Source organism: Sciurus vulgaris (assembly GCF_902686455.1).
Source record: "Sciurus vulgaris genome assembly, chromosome: 11".
Classification (NCBI taxonomy): domain Eukaryota; kingdom Metazoa; phylum Chordata; class Mammalia; order Rodentia; family Sciuridae; genus Sciurus; species Sciurus vulgaris.
This window is the reverse complement of record NC_136472.1, coordinates 90088457-90104409: the sequence shown is the minus strand read 5'-3', so window position 1 is coordinate 90104409 and position 15953 is coordinate 90088457. Positions and strand designations below refer to the sequence as shown.

The 15953-nt window shown below is 34.5% G+C and overlaps 1 protein-coding gene across 8 annotated transcripts in view; it reads right to left on the bottom strand.

The window, feature by feature from the left end:
- Window positions 1-15953, bottom strand: part of DEUP1 (deuterosome assembly protein 1) — a 97141-nt gene that overhangs the window by 59609 nt on the left and 21579 nt on the right. For 6 of the 8 annotated variants that reach the window (XM_079103626.1, XM_079103630.1, XM_079103629.1 and 3 more), the window contains exon 5: window positions 10705-10836. In XM_079103626.1, the coding sequence (XP_078959752.1) occupies window positions 10705-10836 (132 nt within the window). Of the gene's footprint in view, window positions 1-10704; window positions 10837-15170; window positions 15236-15953 lie in introns of all 8 variants that reach the window. The other 2 variants (XM_079103631.1, XM_079103632.1) reach the window with 1 other exon arrangement.

Here is a 15953-nt window from a genome sequence, read left to right as displayed (position 1 = left end):
AGCCTTGACTTAGACCTCCGGGGTAAGTTTTCCAAGACTGGAAAGCCTTTTCTGGATCTTTGTGGTTGAGAATGGGTCAGGGTCATTAAATTAGTTTCTAGAGTTTGCTATGTTATTACATTCTTTTAAAGCCCTCTATGAGATCGTTTTTAGTGATTACTAGTTGTCAGGGACTCTATAACCTCAATCTGTAAGATGGTTTTTACCTTATATTAGATTTTTTCTTTATACTGGGGGTTGAATCCAGGGGCACTCAACTACCAAGCCACATCCCCAGCCCTTTCTAAATAGTTTATTTTGAGAGAGGGTATCACTAAATTGCTTAGGGCCTTGTTAAGTTGCTAAAGCTGGCTTTGAACTCATGATCATCCTGCCTCAGTCTCCCAAGCCACTGGGATTATAGGCATGTGCCCCCACACTACGCAAGGAAAATTTTCATCCTTACATAAAAGAGTAAAAAGCAAACTACTTTGTAGTCTTCACCCAGCTTAACTACCACCAACTTAATTTATATTTCTATGACTCTAATACAGGTATAACCTCATTTCTATCTTTTCCTTGTGTTTTCAGGCAACTTTCTGACCTCATGTATTTTAACCCCTAAATGTTTCAGTGTGCCTCTAAATATATATACATATATATTTATGTTTATATTTATATGTATATATATATATGCATATATATATATTTTGCAATGACCACAATATTGCCTATCATGTAATTTTAAGCCTCATTTGCTAATGAAACAATAGAATCTCTGTGAGGCAAATAACTCGTGAGCTTACAGGTGAATAAATGAGTTGGTCAGGCACGATTTAAATTATAAACTTAATATATTCTTCCACTATTGCTGCTCTCTATTGCTATTACTATAGCAGTATATAAATGTTTATCCTAAAGGAAAAACAGATTTACTGTAGAATAAAACTGGAATAGCCCATATCCTACATGTTAAATTTTCAAATGGCCATTAGTAAAAACAGTTACATGAACTGTTTCTATAATTATGTAAGTTAAACTATATCTACATAGTGTGCTTAAAATTTATTTATTTATTTATTTATTTATTTATTTATTTATTTATTTTTGCTGTGCTGGGGATCGAACCCAGGGCCTTGTGCTTACAAGGCGAGCACTCTACTGATTGAGCTATCTCCCCAGCCCTTAAAATTTTTATATAAGTATAAATATATCAGAAGATATTCTGCTATTAATTTCCACTATCATTTCACGAGATTTAGCTTACATAGTCTAGTAAATGTAAAATGTGCACACACAGAGTACTTTAGGGAGATATTAATGTAAGGCTTTTTTTGTCAAAATAATAAGAATGTAGTTCTCTACCAAAAGCCCATGAAAAATCAATCAAATGAATAATCAGTGACTTTATCTTCATATTCAGTGAAAGAATATATGTATTAAGGAGCAATCTTCAGGTATCTTCTAGGATAATTCTGAGGTCAAGTGGTTATACCTGTATTAGAGTCAGAGAGTAAGTACTACATCGTGAATTTTCCTAGAGGGCTAATTTACTTAGTGATAGTCATTTGTATTTGAAGAACTGTATATTATCCAGTAAGATATAAAATTTGCAGGAATTCTAAGGATAATATCCAGAACTTCCTACAAAGTTCTTGCAACAGGCAAGGTTTTTCGGGCTATGATTTACAGACCTTATTTTTCTTTGCTCTTTAAAATACTTTGGAGGAGATTCAAGATGGTGGTTTAGAGGAAGACTGCATTCCTAGTTGTTCCATGGCTTAGGATTCAAGCAGCAGGAGTAATGCTCCTTGGTAAGGTAGGTTAAAGAGAGATTGGACAGAGTATCTTAGAGAATCCAACATTTGGGTATATTAAACAAAGAACAAAAAATACATTAGAGTCAAGCTGATTATAACATTGGCAGCTGCAGGAGTACTGGTTCACCACAGAGAGAGGGAGAATACAGAAACACAGATTTGGTACATAAAAACCTGACACCAGAAAAGAGGCCTGCACTTAGCAGACTTAGAGGCTATACTGTATCCTGGTGCCTGAAAAGTGTTCTGTTTCCCAACTGGCTGTGGAGAGTGAGGTGGGAGACATCTTGAAGCAGCCACACTGCAGCTGCTGCTGCTGTGGGGACAGGGCCATCCTAGCAAACATTATCATATTATCCTGGCAAGTGCCTGACATGTGGCCTAAGGTGTACCTAGCAAAAACAGGAGTCAAATAGGCACAGAGATTATACCCAGGTAGATTCAAGTTGGAAAAGTGAAGGGGAACTCAGTTGGTTTCTCCTTTGAGTCTGGCAGTTCATGAGACTGGGTGAAGTAGGTTGGGAATCTGAATAGGTGGGTTTGAATACTCTCAGGGACCAAGTTCAGGAAGGCTGCATTCCTGGGCAGCAGAGTGTGTGGAGGATTGGCTCCCCTGCTGCAAGTGTGGAATTCTTGGGAGGCTCTTAGGATTCAGACCTCTGACAGAGATTTGCAACTGCCATGCCCTAGGAGTGTATTGATTTAATGTCTCCAGAGCAGATACCACCCAACAACACCCTCCCTCGAGAAAGCCTGATTAGGCCTAAGCACCAGCCACTGGAACTCCCTTATAGACCTCTGTAGCAGCTCCACCCTAGGAATGTACCAATCTAGTCTGTGCAGACAAAACTCCAATTGGTAATACATTCCACTTCATTCTACTTCATACTGATGAGAAGGGAATCTGAGAATTATTTCAACCAGTTTCAGGCTTAGGTCACTCCAACTGGCAGCTCAGAGAGCAACACAGAAAGGGGAAGAGGTTAACAACCCCTAGCCCCTGCTCTCACTCTCACAGCTCAAGAAGAAACAAAAAGACAATTGGGCACAGACATGGACCATCCATTCTCATCAACAATGTTGGCCATTCTCAGTGGAGACGATGCTATCATTTTTCATTAAGAATCTTTCTTTTATTCTTCCTTTTGCTTTTTTTTTTTTTTTTTCTTTCTTTTCCCTGCTTTGTTTTGTTTGTTTTGGGGTGAGAGAGAAAGAGAGAAAGTTCTTGATGGGCTGATTGGTGGACATGTGTGTATATATATGTGTGTGTGTGTGTGTGTGTGTGTATACATATATGTATATTTCTTTTTCTCATTTTTAGCAGTTTTTAATGTAGTTATTTTTCCTTGCCTTGTCTTTTGAGGGTTAGGATTTTTGGTTCATATATTTTAGTTTTGTTTTATATTGTTTTTATTTGTTTGCTTCTCTTGTTTCTCCTCCTTCTCATGCAAACAACCAAATTCTATTGTTCTTTCTTTCTCCCTTTACTTTGTTTATTCTATTTTTTTCTCCTCCTTCCTTATAACCATTACCTGCTACATCTACATCTCTTCTGCATTCTCTCTGTTCACTTTTTGAAATTGTAAACTCATACCATGCTAGCACATTTTCTTTTCCCTTAATTAACTATATCTTTACAATCTTGGTTTATATTACTCTTGCCCCTACTATTAATGCTGATGAAATTATTACTGTGGATGATATAGTTGACACTTGTTGTTTACTTTAAAGCCAGATAAATTCATGGTTATTGTTTTGACTGTTGACAACTGATGACCCCACCATTCCTATTTTCTGTGATAATTAATGTTGATGTCATAGTAGAAACTGGGTGTTTATTTTAATGTTTATTGTTTGCATCAGTTGTTGCTAGTATTTGTTTTGCGCTATTTTGGAGGTAATAGGAACCTTCTCTGGGACAAGTTCACAGGGTAGAGACTCTGCTATTGAGCCAAACTCAACCAAAAGACAGTGCACCTTGATCCACACACAAATTAATCACACTTAATATTCAGGTGTATTTTGATATAAAGAATTCAAGTGACAAAAATCCAAACTAATGAGTAGGCCCCAAGTAGAAACATATAGGTGTGGACACTCAGATTCTACCTATGCAAACATCCACTGCCAAGGCAAAAAGAGAATTAGAACAAAGGCCAAGGGTGCCTATGAGGCAGGGGTCTCAATCTAGATCACTCTAGGAAACTTGAGCAAGTGAAGACTGTAACCTAAAAAGGCTCATACAGAGCATATGAGAAATACCTCCAAAAGGATGCATAAAACTCAACATAGAAATACAAGAAATATAAAAAAAGAAGGTAACATGACATCTCCCAAGGTAGGAGCCAGCAACTGACCCCAAAGATATTGAAGTTGATGAGATATCAGATAGAGAATGCAAAAGAATAACTATAAAAATGATCAATGAATTTCAAGAGAAGAGAGAAAACTGAATGGATGATAGAATCAGTACAGGATAGGAATGAAAAATTCAATAAGGAAATAGAAAAACTGAAAAAGAACCAAACAGAAATCTTGGACATGAAAGACACAATAAATCAAATTAACTGTTCAGTTGAAAGTCTCTCTAATAAAGTACATCATGTTGAAGACAGAATCTCAGAGATGTAAGACAAAGTGGCTGAACCTGAACATTCAGACAATATGAAAGAAAATAAGTAACCATGGTGAGAATATACAAGAATTCTTAGATAACATTAAGAGACTAAATTTAAGAATCATTGGAATGGAGAAGGGTTGTGAGATGCAGGCCAAGGGAATTGATAATTTCTTCAGGGAAATAACAGAAAAATTTCCAAAACTTGAAAACAAGATACAGAAGGCACTGAGAACCCTAAATAGGCAAGATTAAAGAAGAACCTCTCCATGACACATTATAATTAAAATGCCTAATATATATGAGAAGGATAGAATTTTAAAAGTCTCAAGAGAAGAATATGAAGTCACATTTAGAGGTAATCCTATCAGAATCACTTCCAATTTCTTAGCACAAACTCTAAAAGCCAGAGGGACTTGGAATGATGTGTTCCAAGTCCTGAAAGAAAAAAACTGTCAATCAAGATTGCTATTTCCAGCAAAGCTATCCTTCAAATTCAAGAGGAAATGAAAAACTTCCAAGATAAGCAGAAACTATAAGAATTCATGACAAACTGACACTACAGAATTAACTTAAAAAAATACTCCACAAAGAAATAGAAAACAAACTCTATAGTTCACAAATGAATGAATCTTATTTTAAGAGCACCTCAGAAAATGAGGAAGAGGATCAAATTAAACATTATATCAAAAAGGAAGGAATTAACATCTCTTTGTACTACCATCGAATGTAAATGATCTGAACTCTCCAATTAAAATACATAGGCTGGCAGACTGGATTAAAAAACAAAACTCAACTATATGTTGTTTGCAAAAGACACACCTTGCAGGCAAAGACGACTAGTCATAGGCTGAATGGATGGAAACTGATATACAATGTGAATGAAACATGAAAACAAGCAGGAGTAGTTACTCTTATATCTGACAAAGCAGACCAAAATTAATTGGAAGAGACAAAGAAGGGTGCAAGTAATTACATTAAAGAGACACTACTCCAATCAAAGCCTCAGATAGACCCTAGTAAAATAATACTGGGTGATTTTAGCACACCTCTTTCACCATTAGATAAATCATTCAGACATACACTCAGTAAAGACTTCTTCAGACCTAAACATTTATTATAAATCAAATGGGATATAAAAGCTGTCTATAGAATATTTAATCCAGCAACAGCTGACTACACATTCTTCTCAGTGACTAATGGAGCCTTTTCCAAAATAGAACATATTTTAGGTCACAAAGCAACTCTTAGTAAATAAAAAAAGATATGATTTCATCATATCATAATGGTACAAAATTAGAAATTAACATGACAAAACCCTATAGAAACTATATAAACATGTGAAGATTGAATAGTATACTTTTCACTTTAAAAAAATTTGTTCTTTTTAGATATATATGACAGTAGAGTGTATTTTGACATATACATGCATCAAGGATAACTTTTTCTAAATAGGCTCTCATTCTTGTGATTATACATGATAGGGAATTTAACTGGTCATATATTCATAAATGAACATAGGAAAATTATGGACATAATTTCATTTTACTATCTTTCTTATTCCCATCCCTCCTTCCTCCCCTTCATTCCCTTTTGACTAATCCAACAAACTTCTATTTTTCACCCCCCTGCCCCTTATGTGTGTTAGCATCCACACATCAAAGAGAACATTTGGCTTTTGGTTTTTTGGAATTGTCTTATTTCGCTTAGCATGATAGTCCTCATTTCCATCCATTTACCAGCAAATGCTATAACTTCATTCTTCTTTATGGCTGAGCAGTGTTCCATTGTGTACATATACCACATTTTCTTTATCTGTTGAAGGGCACCTAGGTTGGTTCCATAGCTTGGCTATTATGAATTGAACTGCTACAAACATTGATGTGGCTGTGTCACTATAGTATGCTGATTTCAAGTCCTTTGGGGATAAACCAAGGAGTGAGATAACTGGGTCAAAGGATGGTTCCACTTCAAGTTTTCTGAGGAATCTCCACACTGCTTTCCATAGTGGTCGTACCAAATTGCATTCCCACCAGCAATATATGAGTGTACCTTTTTCCCCACATCCTTACCAACATTTACTGTTATTTGTGAATAATACAGTTTTGAAAGATGAATGGGTGATAGAGGAAATCAAGGGAGAAATTTAACAATTCTTTGACTCAAATGAGAACAGAGATACAACCTACAAGAATTTCTGGGACACTATGAAGGCAGTTCTACGAGAAAGGTTTATAGTATGAGTGCCTACATAAGAAAATCAGAAAGATTCCAAATGATTAATATGATGATGCATCTCAAGACCCTTGACAAGAGAAACAAACCAATTCCACAAAAGGAAGGAAATAATTAAGATCAGAGCCAAAATAAATGAAATTGAGAATAAAAAAATATAAAGGGTTGATGAAACAGTTTTTTAATGAAAAGATAAACAAGATTGATAAGCATTTAGCCAAACTAACCAAAAGAAAAAGAGAGAAAACCCAAATCAGTAAAATTAGAGATGAAAAATGAGAAATCACCACAGATATCATAGAAATCCAGTGGATCACTAGGAAATATTTTGAAAATTTATACTTCAATAAATTGGAAAACCTAAAGACATGTATGCATTTCTAGACAAATATGATCTGACAAAACTGAATCAAGAAGACATAGAAAGTGAAATAGACCAATAACTAATAATGATATAGAAGCAGCAATAAAAAGTCTTCCAACACAGAAAAGCCCAGGACCAGATGGATTCTCAGCTGAGTTCTACCAAACCTTTAAAGAAGAACTGATGCCAATACTCCTCAAATTATTCTATGAAATAGAAAAGGATGGAACACTTCCAAACTCATTCTGTGAAGCCAGAATCACACTCATACCAAACCAGATAAGGACACATCAAGGAAAAAAAGTATAGACCAATATTCCTGATGAACTTAGATGCAAAAGAACTTGATAAAATATTAGCAACAACATACTAAGAAGATTATATACCATGACCAAGTTGGTTTTATTCCAGAGATGCAAGAATGGCATAATAAATGCAAATTAATAAATGAAATTCATCACATAAATAGAATTTAGGACAAAAATCACTTAGTCATTTGCCTTTTACAAAATTCAGCACCCATTCATGATAAGAACACTGAAGAAATTAGGGGTAGAAGGAGCCTACCTCAACATCATAAAGGCTAAATATGAAAAACCCAAAGCAAATCTTGTAGTAAATGGGGGGAGGAAAACTAAAAGCATTTCCTTTAAAATCTAGGATAAGACAAGGATGTTTACTCTCACCACTCCTACTTACTATAGTGCTAGAAATTCTAGACAGAGCAATTAGGCAAGAGAAGGAAATGAATACAAATAGGAAAGGAATAAGTCAAATTATTACTATTTGCAAATGATATGATCTTATACCTAGAAGATCAAAAAACTCCACCAAAATACTGCTAGAGCTAATAAACAAATTTGATAAAGTAGCAGGTTACAAAATCAGCATGCAAAAATATTTAGCTTCCTACATATCAATAATGAAGTTGCTGAAAAAGAAATCTGAAAGACAATTCCATTCATACTAGCATTAAAAACAAACACACAAACAAACAAAAAACCCAAAACAAAAAACAAAAACAAACTAACCAAGGAGGTGAAAGACCTCTATAATGAAAACTATAGAACATTTAAAAATGAAATTGAAGAAGACCTCAGATGATGGAAAGACCTCCCATGTTCATAGATAGGCAGAATTAATGTTGTTAAAAATGGCCAGACTACCAAAAGCAATATACAGGTTCAATACAATTCCCATCAAAATACCAATGACATTCTTCGAAGAACTAGAAAAAACAGTACTAAAATTCATTTGGAAGAATAAAAGACCAAGAAATAGCCAAAACAATTCTGAGTCAAAAAAAATAATAATAATAATGCTAAGGCTAAGCTACAGAGTTACAGTAACAAAAACTGCATGGTACTGGCATAAAAACAGACACATAGACTAATACTACAGAACAGATGACACAGAGACAAACCCACACATCTTCAGTCATCTGATTCTTGACGAAGATATCAGAAACATACATTGAAAAAAAGACAGCCTTTTTAGCAAATGGTGCTGGGAAAATGGTTATCCATATGTAGAAAAATAAAACTAGACCCTCATCTCTCACCCCACACAAAAATGAACTCAAAATGGATTAAAGACCTAGGGATTAGACCAGAAACTATACAATTCCTAGAAGAAAGTGTAGAATCAACACTCCAGCATGTAGGCACAGGCAACATTTTCTAAGTAGGACCCTTAAAGCTCAGGAAATAATGCCAAGAGTTAATAAATGGGATGCATCAAATTCAAATGCTTCTTCACAGCAAAGGAAACAACAAGGAATATGAAGAGAGAACCTACAGAGAGGGAGAAAATCTTTTCTAGTTACTCTTCTGACAGAGAATTAATCTTTAGAGTATATAAAGATCTCAAAAAACTTCACGCCAAAAATCAAATAACTCAATTAATAAAAGGACACACAAACTAGACATTTTTCAAAAGAAAAATTACAAATTGCCCACAAATATATGAAAAAACATTCAACATTATTAGCAATTAGTGAAATGCAAATCAAAACTATCACATCAGTCAAAATTTCAGTCATCAATATTAAATATAATAAATGCTGAAGATGATATGGAGAAAAAGGGACACTTTTACACTGTTAGTGGGATTATAAATTAGTACAACCACTATGGAAATCAGTATGGAGGTTCCTCAAAAGGCTAAGCATTGAACTACCACATGACCCAGCTATACCACTCTTCAGTATTTATCCTAAAGAATTAGAGTCATCATACAACAGTGATACATACATACCCACATTTATAGCAGCACAATTCACACTAGCCAAACTATGGAACCAGTCTAGGTACCCATCAACAGATGAATGGATAAAGAAATTATTGTATATATACACAATGGAGTTTTATTTAGCCATAAAATGAATTTGTCATTTTCAGGAAAATGAATGGAACTAGAGATTATTATGTTAAGCAAAATAAGTCAAACTCAGAAGTCAAGAGTTGTATGTTTTCTCTTATAAGCAGAAGCAAGAGAGGAAAAGGAAAAGAATGATGGGGGCAGATCTCAAGAAAATCAAAGGGAGATGATTAGAGGAAAGGGACCAAGGGGTCAGAGGTGGAGAAGGAAGGGGAAAGTGCTGGGGGGGGTGATATTGGCCAAATTAAATTGTTATATTGTATATTGTGTGCATGTACAAATACATGACAACAAATCCCATCAACATGTACAATTATAATGCACCAATACAAACGTGGGGGGGAAGATATTTTGGAACAGAAGGATTGTTAAATTAAGGGTAAGATGATGGCTTATGAAACAGGGCAATGACAACAAGATAGGAAGAAAGGCAAGAGGGGGCATGTGTGGACTAAATTGTGAAAAATAAAGAGAAAGGCAACGACAAGAGATTCCAAAAAGTTACCTACCCTTGGTGATTGGGAGGTACAGAATCATTATCAATCAATGAATTGGAAAATGAGATCATTGGCTGAGGGTGTGGATGCTTGGGTTTAGGACTTGGGAAGAATGAAAGAAACTGAATGGAATAATGTAAGGGTCAGCTTGAGTCCATTCAAAATAACTGAGCAGCACCGGGAACGCAGCTAAGGTCATATAACAGAAATATGTAGCGGAAGCTATGTGCTGTTACATGACTGGTAGCAGGAACACTTCAGGAACATAGAGATGCAAAGAGCTGGTTTGTCTTTTTAAGGCTGGAAAGCTGAAAGAATGAGAACAAGTGCATCGGTGACATCGTGAGCCATTTGGGACTGATATTCTAGAAGTCCTGGGTGACACAGAGTGACTAAATTGGAGTGGGGCTTTACCTTTAAAGAAAAAACCCTGAAACTTCAAGCCCTGCTCTGAAACTGTTTTGAGGTTTTAGTGGGATTTAAGTACCTAATAGTTAAATGGCCACTAAAAGATTTATTAGATATTCGCTTTAACTGACCCCAGGGGTGTCCTTCAATTTCACTCAACCGCTGCAGTTCCTTTGAACTTTTTTCCTTTTTTGGCTCTCCCAAAATGCTGATCTGTATAAATGATGTATAAATCAAAATGATGTTTTAATTCACTAAGTGCTTGAGGGGAAGGTGCACTAAAAAAATCTCCTCCATGAGAGGCTGATCCGTTACCACAGCTGTCTATGCCGCTGTGTGTACCACACACAGCCTCAGTGGGAATCCATCTTTAACACACACAGGGAAACAAAGAAAACATCTTACCTCTAATTTTTGGTTTAAATTGCTCAGTTCAAAGGGCATTTCTTCTTTGTGAGGTAGTTCTTTTCGGTGAACTTTGTTTTGTTTCATCTGATGTAATCTCAGTTTTTCAAAGCTATTTGTTAGTTTGGAAAACTGTAAATTATAGAGAATACAAACATTTTACTATTAACAGTTATTTCTAGATTGATTTCACAACATTTCTTTTCTTGTGTACCTCTTCAAAAATTTAAGTCATGATTTGAAAGTGCAGTAAAGCTTAAATGTTCCAATTAGTGGAGATAGAACCAGTTATTAAAACTCAATTATTGAAGCTGAACATGATTCAGCTTTCATGTAAATTTGGGACTTCATTAACTGCACAGTTAAACAATGATTCACTTGATAAATGTTTTCTTCAGATTTGTTTTAACTGTATGTAGCAAAGCCCACAATTTTGAAAAACTTTTTTCTTACTTTTATTTAGTGCCATCTTGTGTTGACAATTTTATTTCAATGACTCAATCTATAAAATAAACAGCGTATCTTTCATTTATGAAAACCTAACATTAAAGATAAGACTTCCTATAAGCAGCACAGTTTATCAACATCTGTGAGGAAATTTCTATTAAAAAAATTTTTTTTTGTTTATACTTTTTGGGTTGAAATAATTACAGGTTCACAGTTAGTTGCAAAGTTATTAGAGAGAGGTTTTGGGTTTGAAAACTCTTTCACCTAGTTTATCCCAATATTTACATTTTCTTGAACTATAATAAAACATCAATCTCAGGAAGTTGAAATTGGTCCAATATATATGTATAATTTCATGCCATTTTATCACACGTGTAGATTTGAGAGACCACAAGTACAAACAAGATTCAGAACTATGATTTAAGGGTGTAGCTCAGTGGATTGCACATGTGCTTAGCTTTTCTGAAATCCTGGATTCAACCCCAGAACCAAAAAAAAAACAAAAAAAAAAAAAAGGAAAACAAAAACTCTTTAATCACTGCAATGATCTCCTTCATGGTACCCTTTAGAGGCTCACTTATCTCCCTCATCTCCTACCCTGCCAACCACTAATTTGTTCTCTATCTCTATAATTTTGTCACTTTGAGTTTATTATAAAATGAAATCATACAGCATATGACCTATTGAGATTAGATTTTTTCACTCAGTTAATATCCTTGATCTCCATGTATATTTCAATAGATCTTTCCTTTTCGTTGCTAAGTAGTATTCTATGATATGAATTTCACAGTTTGTTTAACCATTCACATATTGAGACTTTTTATATTTTCCATTTTTGGGTTGGTACAAATAAAAATGTGAACAACTATGTCTATATTATCTGATATTGAAGTAACCATTTTTGCTTTTTTCTCACAAAATTCTACTGAGATATATTTCAACTATAACAAAATTCACCTGAATAATATCCTGTTACAAAGCTATAACCCATTTTGTTTACCCTTCTTCAACTGATGGACATTTGAGTTAGTTTTACTTTTGAATATTATGAACAATGCTTCTATGAACATTTGTATGTAAGTTTTTGTGTGGATATATGTTTTCATTTCTCTTGGGTGTATACTTAGGAGTGAAACTGCTGCATCCTATAGTAACTCTAAGCTTAACTTTTTGAGGAATAGCCAAACAGTTTTCCAAAGTGGCTGCAACATTTTCCATTCTCACTCATAATGTATAGGGCTCTTATTTCTCCATATCTTCACCAATACTTGTTATTGTCTGTTTTTATTATTAACATTATTATTATTATTATTATTATTTCTAGTCATGTGAAGGGGTACCTTATTGTGGGTATTCTTTGTATTTTTAGATATATATGACAGCAGAGTGTATTCTGACATATAATACATACATGGAGTTTAACTTTATTCAAATTAGGATCCCAATCTTGTGGTTATACCTGATTGAGAGTTACATTGATTGTGTATTCATATATAAGGATAGGAATTAATTATGCTCTTTTTTTAAATTCCCATCCCTCCTTCCTTCCTTTCATTCCATTTTGTCTAATCAAATGAACTTCTAATCTTCCCCTTCCTACCCTCCCTTGTTGTGAGTTGGCATCCATATATCAGAGTGAACATTTGACCTTTGGTTTTTTGGGATTGCCTTATTTCACTTAGCATGATAGTCTCCAGTTCCATCCATTTACCAGTAAATGCCATAATTTCATTCTTCTTTATGCCTGAGTAATATTCCACTGTGTATATATGCACCACATTTTCTTTATCCATTCATCTGTTGAAGGGCACCTAGGTTGGTTCTATAGCTTGGCTACTGTGAATTGAGCTCCTATAAGCATTAATGTGACTGCTTTACTATATATGCTGATTTTAAGACTTTTGGGTATATGCTGAGGAGTGGGAAAACTAGGTCAAATGGTGGTTCCATTCCAAGTTTTTGAGGAATCTCTGTACTGCTTTCCATAGTGATTGCACGGATTTGCAGTCCCACCACAGCAATGTAGAATGAACCGTTTTCCCCACATTCTCACCAACATCTATTGTTGCTTGTATTCTTGATAATTCCCATTCTGTTATTGGAGTGAGATGGAATCGGTGTAGTTTTAATCTGCATTTCTCTAATTGCTAGAGATGTTGAACTTTTTTACATATTTGTTGACCATTCATATTTCTTTTTTGGTGAAGTGTCTGTTCAGTTCTTTAGCTCATTTATTGATTGAGGTTTTTTTTTTTTTTTTTTTTTGCATTAAGGTTTTGGAGTTCTTTATATATCCTAAAGATTAATGCTTTATCTGTGGTACCCGTGGTAAAGATTTTCTCCCAATCTTTAGGCTCTCTATTCACATTATTGTTTCTTTTGCTGTGAAGAAGTTTAGTTTGCCATTTATTGATTCTTGATTTTATTTCCTGTGTTTTATGAGTCTCATCAAGGAATTTGGTTCCTAAGCTGACATGGTGGAGAGTTGGTCTACTTTTTCTTCTAGTAGGTGCAGGGTCACTGGTCTAATGCCTATGTCCTTGATCTACTTTGAGTTAACTTTTGCACATGGTGAGAATATGAGTTCAATTTCATTCTACTACATATGGATTTCCAGTTTTCTCAGCACCATTTGTTGAAGAGGCTATCTTCTCTCCAATGTATGTTTATGGTGACTTTGTCTACTATGAGGGAACTGTATTTATGTGGGTGTGTCTCTGTAGCTCCTATTCTGTTCCATTGGTCTTCATTCTGTTTTTATGCCGATACCATGTTGCTTTTTGTTACTATAGCTCTGTAGTATAGTTTAAGGTCTGGTATTGTGATGCCTCCTGCTTCACTTTTCTTGCTTTGGACTGCTAGGATTGCTTTGGCTATTCTGGGTCTCTTATTTTTCCAAATGAATTTCATGACTGCTTTCTCTATTTCTATGAATATTATTGGATCCTTTATAAGAATTGCATTGAATCTGTATAACACTTTTGGTAGTATGACCATTTTGACAATATTAATTCTGCCTATCCAAGAACATGGGAGATCTTTCCATTTTCTAAGGTCTTTAATTTCTTTCTTTAGTGTTCTGTAGTTTTCATTGTAGAGCTCTTTCACCTCCTTGGTTAGATTTATTCCTCGGTATTTTTTTTTTTTTTCATGCTATTGTGAATGCAATTGTTTTCCTGATTTCTTTCTCAGCATCTTTATTTTTGGCATATAGGAAGTTAATAATTTTTACATATTAATTTTGTAATCTGTTACTTTGCCAAATTTGTTTATTAGCTATAGCAGTTTTTTGGGGGAGTTTTTTGACTGACATTTTCTTAATGTCTAATGATGTTGAACATTTGTTCATGTGCTTACTGGTCATTTGTCTATATTCTTTGGAGCAATGTTTATTCAAATCTTTGTCCACTTTAAAATTTTGCCATTTATCTTTTTATTGTTGACTAGTACTACGGGGTGGATATGGTCTGAGTGTGTCCCCCAAAGGTTCATGTGCTGAAAACTGGTCCCTGGCATGATGATGTTGACAGGTGATGGAACCTTTAAGAGATGATGCCTAGCAGAAAGTGATTAGGTTGTTGGGGGACCCTGCTTAGTTCCTAATAGAAAGAATTATTATAAAAAGAGCAAGTCTAGCTTCTGAATCTCTCTGGCTTTCTATCCTGCCATATGATCAGTCTCAGGCATGCCATCCATCATGTTTTGATACATCCAAGGAAGTCCTTACCAGAGGTCAAAAGAGGGGCAATGGGATTGCTTGATCCTGGATTTTCAGTTTCTAAAACTGAACTACATAACTCACTTATAAAATTCCCAGTCTCAGTTGTTTTGTTATAGCAACAGATAATAAAATAATACAACTGATAGAGAAATAATAAAACATTATGTTCCTTTGCCCCATTTACAATATAATTATCTTAATTGTTTTCTCTGTTTCAAGAAATGTCTTAAACATTGCTATAACTTTTTATTATCCAACAAGAGAAAACTCAAGAGAAAAAAAATATATTGCCATTTACCCATGTTTTTCTTCTTCCAGTGTTTTCCCTTCCTGATGTCTTCATAATTCTTTATTATTTTTCTTCTGGAAAGAGAAAACCCTTAAATCATTCTTTTAGGATAGGTCTACTGATGACAAATGCTCTGAGTTTTCCTTCATTTGACAAAGTCTTGATCTCCCCTTCATTCCTGAAGGATATTTTCACCGAGCATACAATTCTGTGTTTATATTTCTGTTCTTTCAGCATTTGAAATAAGTTGTCCCAACTTGCTTCTGGCCTCCATAATTCTGATGAGAAATCTATTATATGAATTTGTTTTAAGGTGTCATTTCTCTTGTTGCTTCCAAATTTGCGTTGTTTGTTTGTTTCTCTTATGGTTTTCAGAACTTCGACTATCATATGTCTTGCCACAGATTTCTTTGGGTTTATCCTGTTTGATGTTTACTCAACTTGAATGTGTTTGTTGAATTTTGGAATTTTCCAAGTATTATTTTCTTAAAAATACTTTTCCTCCCTAAACCTCTTTTTTCTCTCCTTCTGAAATTCTGATGACATACATGAATTTTCAATCTTTTGTTATAATATTGCATATCCTCTAAGGGCTTATTTTCTTTTAGTCTTTCTGTTGTTCAGATGGGGTAATTTCTATTGTACTACCTACTGATCATTCCCTTTGTCTTCACCATTCTGAACCCCTCCACTGACATTTTTAGTTTATTTTTCATTTGTAAAATTTCTAATTAGTTCTTTAGATTTCAGTTTATTTTCTACAACTTTCTAATTTTTTATTCATTTCAAGCT